This window comes from Ursus maritimus, unplaced genomic scaffold (assembly GCF_017311325.1).
Source record: "Ursus maritimus isolate PB19 unplaced genomic scaffold, ASM1731132v1 scaffold_2, whole genome shotgun sequence".
NCBI classification, from domain to species: Eukaryota; Metazoa; Chordata; class Mammalia; order Carnivora; family Ursidae; genus Ursus; species Ursus maritimus.
In genome coordinates this window covers 42,574,973-42,583,715 of record NW_024424452.1, presented here as the reverse complement: position 1 = coordinate 42,583,715, position 8,743 = coordinate 42,574,973, and the positions used below count along the sequence as shown (strand labels likewise).

The 8,743-nt window shown below is 54.8% G+C and overlaps 1 protein-coding gene across 7 annotated transcripts in view; it reads right to left on the bottom strand.

The window, feature by feature from the left end:
* Positions 1-4,155: 4,155 nt before the first annotated feature.
* Positions 4,156-8,743, bottom strand: part of CD1D (CD1d molecule) — a 19,418-nt gene continuing 14,830 nt past the window's right edge. For 4 of the 7 annotated variants that reach the window (XM_040635873.1, XM_040635874.1, XM_040635875.1 and 1 more), the window contains 5 exons: positions 8,266-8,474; positions 7,709-7,987; positions 6,970-7,248; positions 6,152-6,251; positions 4,156-6,040 (listed from right to left, as the gene is read on the bottom strand). In XM_040635873.1, coding sequence (XP_040491807.1) covers positions 6,019-6,040; positions 6,152-6,251; positions 6,970-7,248; positions 7,709-7,987; positions 8,266-8,281 — 696 coding nt within the window. In that variant the 5' untranslated portion in view covers positions 8,282-8,474 and the 3' untranslated portion in view covers positions 4,156-6,018. The remainder of the gene's footprint in view (positions 6,041-6,151; positions 6,252-6,969; positions 7,249-7,708; positions 7,988-8,265; positions 8,475-8,743) is intronic. The other 3 variants (XR_005836249.1, XR_005836248.1, XR_005836247.1) reach the window with 3 other exon arrangements.

The following is an 8,743-nucleotide window of genomic DNA, read 5'->3' as shown; positions in this document are numbered from 1 at the left end:
GAACACATCTTTTGCCCTTCGGAGGACTCTGCTTTTCTTCATTCGGGGTACGTACCATTCTTGTGAAATTTATTCCTAAGAATTTTCCACTTCTGCCATTTTTTTGAATGGGCTATTTATTCCCATTTTCACCTCTAGTTGGTTATTCCTAATGGAGAGAATAGCTTTGCTTTCCATACACTTACCTTGTCCACATGACAGAAATTCCTATTCAAATTCACGTCATTCTTTGCTTTGTCAAATACGGTTGCTCCGCTGTTCCAGGCATACAGTCTTATCATCTGTGGAAAGAGCGAAGCTTAGCTCTTCTTGTCACATCTGTAGGGGACACAGGGCTCCCTCTGCCTTGGCAGCTGGCTTTCAGGCCCGAGAGAAGGGGACTTTTGCTTGGTTTTCCAAAGGCCACCAAGCCGGCAAGACATCTCAACTGTCAGGGTTCCATATGGCTCACCAGGCCGGGCCTGGACCTCCCAGCATGTTCTCTGTGTTGGGCACCCTTTGAGCACATGGCGAGAAACCAACTACACTTCTGTCCTTTGGAAGCGCCAGGACTCTGAAAGTCTGAAAAGCGCAAAGAACATGCAACTTTGCACCTTGCAAAACATGTTCCCTGGGAGTCAGATTTCCATTTCTAGGATGAAACTCCAGCAAGCCAGCACTGTCATGGAGCTGTTAGGCTGGCGTTGCTGTGGTCAGTACGGTTGAAATCTAGAATCCGGGGCCGCAGATGTAATTTCCCACTTTCCTCCGTTTCAAGCTGTATTTCTGGAATTCACAGAAATTAATCTTCTCAGGAAGTTCTAACAGGGCTGCTTTGAACCTCAGTTTCTTCTACCCGACAGCCACCGCGTGTCCACTTCCTACGACGCGTCATTCTGCGGCCATTTTCACACTGAGCTCATCACAACCCACAGGGATGTCAGAGTCAGTATTACATGCTGTATCCATCTCGAGACTTCCAGTAAGTTTCCCAACAGTCCCAGCGACTGGCTCAACATCCACTGGCCCCAGGGCTAAGAGCTACCATTTATGCAGGACGCAGACGATGCTTAGCGACCCACAGGTAACAGGTGTAAATCTTAGACTGTCAGTTCAGTGTGCAAGAATAGCACTTTCCTCAGTTCCTATTGGTTAACCTCTAACTCCTAAGTCTGAGCATCGCTCCACTCTGTGGTGGGGGAGATGTAACCTCAACTTTCCCCGGTTTCTGCCTCCAGTCCCTGGAGTCCTGACTTCAATCCAACCGCCCCTGGTGCTCGTTCACTGAACCACACACAGGTCACTGCTCAGATACTCACCTCACTTCCTGCACAGCCTCTCAGATCCAGTGTCCTTCCTGACATTTCTGTGCCACAGTCGTGGGCATGGGAGTTTTGTTCAGCTTGCCCTGTTCCGCTGCCCAGGAGTGCCACCTAGGCATTCTCTCTGAGAGCCTGCCACCTCCCTGGTAGTGCTGCTGGACACGAGGGGACAGGTGTCATCTGTCCTACACACCTTTTCGCCTGGGAGAAGCATCCTGCCCTGGCTTGGGAAGATCTTCCTGCTTCGTGAGGCTGTTCTGTTTAAGCCCCGGTAACCTGTCCTATCTGCCATCACTGAGCCCTTGGAAACGTAACCTAGAATTTCTGTTTTCTGTTCTGCCACATTCTTCTCCAGACGCATGCAGAAATGTGTGGGTATCTCACATGGATAAGAATGAAAAATAAAGTTTCAAGGAAAGGAATAAAGACATATGTTAAAATGTTAATTATACAGATACACGACTTCAAGATTTTTCAAAGAGGAGCTTTTGCCCACAGGCAAAATTGTTGTGTTTGTGTTGTAAACGTCACCGGCTATCAGTGAACACTGGCGTGGTAAACGTGGGGAGCCTGTGGGTGCAGAGACATGGGGCACGAGCCCCAAGGCTGTGCCAAGCAAAGCCCAGATGGAAGGGTCCCGCTTAGCAAAGACAGACATCTCTCTGCAGATGGAGATGAGTGGAAAATCACTCACCCTGTGAGCCCGGAAGGAGGAAGATGTGGGAATCGTTCCGGGATAATCCTGACTTTCACAAGAAAGTAGAAAAGATGGTTAGATGCGGGGTGAAAAGCCAGGGCACAAGGATGTGGAAGAACCCGTCTAGGGATGGTCCCGTAGAATCAGCAAAAGAAGAATACAAGCCATGGGAAAACCCGGCCTGAGTTCAGACAAAGAAGCTCGAGAGGGTACAGGCTGTCCCGTGCCGTGTTGCAGGGCAAAAGCCACGCTGAACACGAGCCACGACAGTGAGCACAGAAGCCAAGGGAAGGCCGAGGGGCGGGAGAGCCTGGTGAGTGGACGGTGGCGTGGGAAGGTACACGTGGCCTTGGAACAGAGGCCGGCCCAAGACCCCGTGCAGAGCCAGGGCTGTGCCCCAGCCCAGCGCAAACAGCCAACAGTCACCAGGAAGTCTGTCCCCATGATGAGGGAGCAGAAGGCTGGCTGAAGACGAAGCATAAGCCTACACCCCGCAACCTCTCCCCACCCCCACTCCTCAGTGGGATACAAGTTGTTCCTCCAGGAAGTTCCCAACTGTCTTCATGTTAATTCCTTGCTAGAGGGGTACACAACCCTAACTTGACAATGGCAAGGCCTCTGGTATCCTGTGAGTCTTCTTTAACATATGAAAGCCCTTTCTCAACCTCCCTTTTTCTCACCTCCCCCAAGCCCATAGTATATAATCAGCCACCCCTCACAACCCAGGGCAGCAGCTCTTTCTGCCCAGGGGTCCTGTCCCCGTGCTTTAATAAGCCACCATTTTGCACCAAAGACGTCTCAAGAATTCTTTCTTGGTCGTCGGCTCCGGACTCCACCCCGCTGAACCTCACCTGGATTCCACCCCCACATCACCAGGTTGCACCTGTCCTGGCAGCCGCCTCTCAATTACACCGTGAACTTCCGAGGGTGGTCTGGCAAAGAACATCAGAGGGAAGTTCTGGGAGGAAACCTGCAGCTCTCTGCAAAGTGGATCGATTCGATGCCACAGACTTGAGAGCACAAGTGAATCTGAGTGACGGCCCTGGAAAGCTCACCAACGCCTCTGTGGTCACAGACACACCCACGTGCATCTACCTGAGTCCTACTGGGAAACAGAAACCAAACCGGAAGCTACACAGAGGACGCTGAGCAGAATTAGTAAACTATATAGAAAACTATAAAAGTTTTCTATAATTATATAACTATAATAGTAAACTATAAAAGAAAATAACTAAGAGAAAAGAAAACTCGACATAAAACTCCAAGGCTGGGGGAGACTATGCAAGGGGCAATAAGCCCGGAAAGGTAACCCCTCCCCAAGGCTGCCGTGCACACCTCATTGGAGAAGTGTAGCAGAGAAGTTCGCCGGCTCGTCCAGTCCAGAGCTGGCAGCAATTCTGCAGACCTCAGCCCGGGGCTCGCAGACCGTGCAGCTCAGGGAAACCGCCAGGCAGCAGGTGGACCAACTATAGGCCACTCGAGCGTCTGGCAGAGGGAACGGGGCCCCCAGATGAGTAGGAAGTGCCAGTGACACTTGGGAGGGCCCGTGTCCGGATCAAGAGGGCAAGGGAAGGGTATGGCCAGGCTGAGGCCGGGAAGTCACCAGTGTCCATCAGCTCTGGGTGTGTGGCTTGGGCAGCAGCGCACCCGGTGCCTTCACGCCCACTCTGCCGACCGGCCAGGCGCCCACTCTGCCGACCAGCCAGGCGGTAGCTGGAAACTGCAGGAGAGCCCCTTCCTCCCACAGGGTCTCTTGAGGGCCCTCTACCAAAAACGCTTAATACTGCTTACTATAAAGAAGTGAGTTCTTTAAATCCTTTAAAGGGGAATTCCACCCATTGTCACCTGTCACCCAGCACATAAAGACGCATCTGGAGGGGCGCCTGGGTGGCACAGCGGTTAAGCGTCTGCCTTCGGCTCAGGGCGTGATCCCGGCGTTCTGGGATCGGAATAAATAAATAAAATCTTTAAAAATAAATAAATAAATAAAAATAAAAAAATAAAGACGCATCTGGAACCCAGTGACAATGCCCTGACAAGCAGCCCAGCGCCCAGTAAGGAACACGATATTCACAAAGAGAACATCAACAGTCTGAAAGGAATTCTCAGGGCTTCCTGAGATGTTTTAAGCTGAGGATTTGAAGACAAGACAGATTCTCCCAGAGATAGGACTTTATTTACAAAATAAATCGATTTCTTTAAAACGAACCAGAGTTTCTGCAAATTCATGCTGACGCATTTCCAAAACAAGTTCAGAAGGGCCTTTAACACTCATGCCCTAAGCACGCAGCCGCTGGTGGGACGGGTTCGCAGCCTTGACTCCGCTGGAGGAAGCGAAGCTGGGGGCAGGGTGACACCAGGGACGGTAATGGGCCCATGGTCTGAAGGCATTCTAGGCAGCCACACCTGGGTACACATTTGCTCCCTACGCTCCGTGAGATAATCTGTCTCAGCCCATTCAGGCTGCACTTACGAAATGCCGTGGCAGGCGTGGCTTATAAGCAACAGAAATGTCTCTCTCACAGGTCTGGAGGCTGGAAGTCCAAGGCCGAGGTCCTGGCAGGTTCGCTGAGGATCCTGACTGAGGATCTGCTTCCTGGCTCTACTTGACAGAGGAGGACACTGAGCCCAAGGCCAGAACTCTGGTCTCCTGACCCAGTGCACTTGCTGGTTCCCCTCACTACCAGTACGAGTTCTGCGTCAGGTTCCCCCTCCGGGAAGCCTTCCCTGACTAACCCAGGCCAACATTTTCACTGACCATTCTGAGGAATTTCTAGCACCGCATGACCCATCACATAGTGGCTGAACACCAGGCCCACCCGAGGGCTTGTTCAAACACAGATTAGGGGGTCCCCACTCCCATTTCTCATTTAGGAGGTCTGAGATGGGGTCCAGAATAATGTGCAAGCTCCCAGTGGTGCTGAGGCGGCTGGTCAGGAGATCACGATTGGGAACCACTAATTTAGGGTGAGCAAGACCCTCACCCACATCCGAGGCTCGACCTACTAGATGTCAAATCTTCATTTTCTCAAGCAGACTCTCCAAAGTTTAGTCCCATTTCCTCTGGGTGTTCAAGGATCCTTAACTAGGAGCAGAGCAGACATCTGGGTGCTGATCGGCGCAGCTCACCCCTGCCCAAGCAGGTCACCCCTTCCCGAGCATTGACTCACTTAATAGCGGTAAGTGGGGGAGCCCGTTCGCAGGGATACCTTCACGACTGTCTTCCTCCCATCTGAAAAAAAGCGACTAGCCATTTGAGAGAAATACCCTACCCAGAGTAACTTTTTTTTCTACCTAATACATGTACACTATGATTTCTCCTTATAAATCAGTTACACCAAAAAAAAGTCTTGAGAAACCTGTTTCTTACAACCTAACTTTCTTTTAAAGAAGAAAACGTCCCCCTTTATAAATTCGCAAAAGAAACTATGCCCTAAAACTACCAAGTTGTCACTCAGGACAAACCTTTTTCCAAAAGAGACTACAAACTAGGAGCCCCCGCCTTGCCATCGAGAAGCAGAGACGTAGCCGGGGCGTCCCGAACATTCTGTAAAAGCCCGAGTGCACATCTAACACCGGGCGTGCTCACACAAAAATCCACGCGTCCGCCTCTCTTGAAAAATGGAGGCTACGGCCAAGCCAGGGTCTTACTTCAGTCATTCATTTGGGTTTCGGAGGTCTTCCTTTATTGTGGAGCACAGCCGCGGGAGCACTTTCTGCTTCGCGCAGGCGGCAGCATCCAAACAGGGACACGCACACCTCCCATCCCAGCCTGCGTCTGCTTGTCCCTGGAAGTCTGCACGTCTGTCTCTATAGAACCACTGGTGCTTACAAACTCACAATGTACTGAGAAAGAACTCAGTCTTCTTAGATAAAGTGTTAAAAGGATGTGATGAGAGCTGCCCTGTAACCGTTCTCTGCTTCTTCAAGGCACCTTGTCCTTTCAACCTCAGCTGCTGAGCTGACATCCTGGGCACTTGGGGTCCTGAGTCCCAGACAGAGCAGGTGTGGCGAGCAAAGTCACAGGATGTCTTGATAGGAGCTGAGAAGGTGTAGGAAGGGAGAGAACATTAAGGGGAAGGGAGAGGGGCCAGAGGGGTGAGGAAATGGGGAGAGGCTGAAAGAAGGAGGTAGTCGGCAAGAGGAGACCTACCGGCGCTTCCTGTACCAGAGGGCCAAGCATCCAATGCATCCCATCATCAGGAGGGACCCCAACAAGGCCACAGGGATCAGCCACGAGGAGTGGCTCCCCTCTGCGTGGGGAACACAGGCTTTCAGCACGGGACCCCTCCCTATTCCAAAGCCTGTGGTCTAAGCCCATGGGAGGGTGCCACAGGTCCTTCTCACTGCCTCCTCCACGTGGAGCGCCCACTTCTGTTCCTTTGCAGTCTAGAGGCCCCATCTTGTCTCGGGGCCTGGGCGCCAGGACCCCTTCACTTCAGCACGTGGCGGCACAGCACACACAGGAAGGACAACCGGGCAGCCAGGTGAACCTGAGCCCAGATCCAGCCCTTCCACTCTCCCCCCACGAGACCTAGAGCAGAAAACCCGATCTGGCTCAGTCTCCGTGTCTTCAACGGTAAGATGAGAAGAATGGCACCTGTTTCAAAGGAGCTGGGCACAAGTGGACACCATGCTGGGCACAGTCAGGAAGCATTCAAGACCAGGCAAATACCTTGCCCCCTAACCCCCCAGCCCGGGCCTTTCTACAATCCCAGTGCCCTTTCGTGGGGAGTCACCTCCCCTGGGACTCTTTACTTGCCACGTGCTTCTGGACCTGTGAATTGTTTGGTCTCTTCCTTCCTGTATCTGGAACACCCTTCTTCTAACCCTCCTGGTTGGGGGGGGGGGCGTGTTTATTTTGGAAACTCCTCTATCCTGTGTGTGTCCAAACCCACTTGTGGCCAGTGCCTCTCTCTATGTTTGAGGACCCTCTCCCCCATGCCCAGCAGGGCCCCAGTTCCTTCTCACCCCAGTGGATGATTATGTCCTGGCCCCCTAGACTGCTGTGTCTCACACGGCACGACAGACCAGCTGCCTCCCGGGCCGCCACGTCCAGGGTCACTCGGAGATACCACGTCTCGTCAGCATGGGGCAGGACGTCGCCTTCTTGGGTGGCCCGCTGCTCCTGCTCACCCCGCATCCACATCACCCACACGGGCTTTGGGTGGAAGCCAGAGACGTGGCACACCAGCAGCAGACGGCCGGGACCGGGACTGGGGCCAGTGGACAGCCAGGCCTCCGGCTTCACTGTGTCCGAAAGGGAAGTGGGGGATCTCAAGGCGGGAACTCTGCAGCCCACATTGCCCCCTCTGGAGATGGAGTCACTCATGAATCTGTCCATTCGTGTTGGCTTCTGCAGGAAAGCCTTCCCTGACCCCCTTCCCTATCCCAGGCTCCCGCGAGTGCCTCAGCCCGGACACCCTGGAGCACCCTGGGTTCACCTGTAAGGTGTGTCGCAGGTTTCAAACAGGGCTCTCACTGTTCCTCTTCCCTCCCATTCTCTCCTCAGCAGAAATCCTGTTTGACCCCTAGTGTTTATTTAATTCAATTCACAGAACCCAAGGGTGTTCGGTTAATGTCTGTGGGATGAATAAATACCCTCGGGCCTCACCCACGCCTTCCTGAGCCTTTCCGCCCTGGCATGATCCAAGGGCTGTGAAGTCCGGACCTGCCCCAGAGGGGGCCGGGGTGGCACCGGCAGGCTCACCTTGCTTCTCCAGCTCCGCCTTCCCCGCCTCCAGGAGGCCTCTGGCAAACTGGGGGCAGGTGTCATTGAGGAGCGACTGCAGGGTCTTTCTGGTCCCCTGGTCCTGGTTGAGCGCTTGGGTAGCCCTTCCTGCCCAATCGGGGGCATCTGGGGCTGGCACCCAGTAAGCTCCTTGGAAACTCATGATCTCTCCTCCTTGAAACGCTGCGTGGAAGAAGCTTTCCGAGATGTTCCCGGCGCGCAGCTCGCAGCCAGCGGACACCTGGATCTCAAAGGGATCTGAGAAGAGGACGGGACAAAGACCGAAGAAGGGCCGGAAGGATTAGGAGGGACGGAGGAGGGGAAATGCATGTCAGGGGTCTACCGGGGACCCAGAGTCCCGGGAAACGAGTGGGGGACCAGCAACAGGAGGAATGCGGGCAGTTTGCGGGGCCAGAGGTGGGGAGCGCCCGGGCAGAAGGGGGGATCCAGAGAGGGAGGCGCGAGCTGGGCGGCTCGGGCAGAGGGGGAGGCACACCCCCGCCGGGCAGCGGCCCCTGGGTCCCACCCCGGCTCACAGTCCAGGCGCAGCATCTTGACTAGCTCCTGCACGTCCCTGGTGAAGCTGTTGCGGTACACAGCGAGTATGCTCTGCAGCCAGTCCCACTGCCGCTGGCTGAACGAGCCCCGCGCCCAGGGCTTGAGGAAGCGGATGGCGTCCGAGTCGTTGCTCCAGCCGTAGGCCTGCAGGTCCTCGAGCCGCGCCAGGCCGTCGGTGCGCGCCCAGCTGCGGTTGGCGAACACCGACACCTGCAGGCACTGCAGCCGGCCGCACGCCGCGGGGGCGCACAGCTCGCTCGAGCTCAGCGGCAGCGACCAAACCCACAGCAGCCACCAGCCGCACGGGCACCGGACTGGGGGCCTCTCCCTGCGCGCGGGGTCGCCGGCTGCGTCCCGCCGGGGGCCCCGGGACGGTCGGTCTCCGGCGCCCCCAGCGTGCGCCGCCCCACGCATCCCCAGGGCTTCCCCAAACCTGGGGGAACCCCCAGAGCAGCG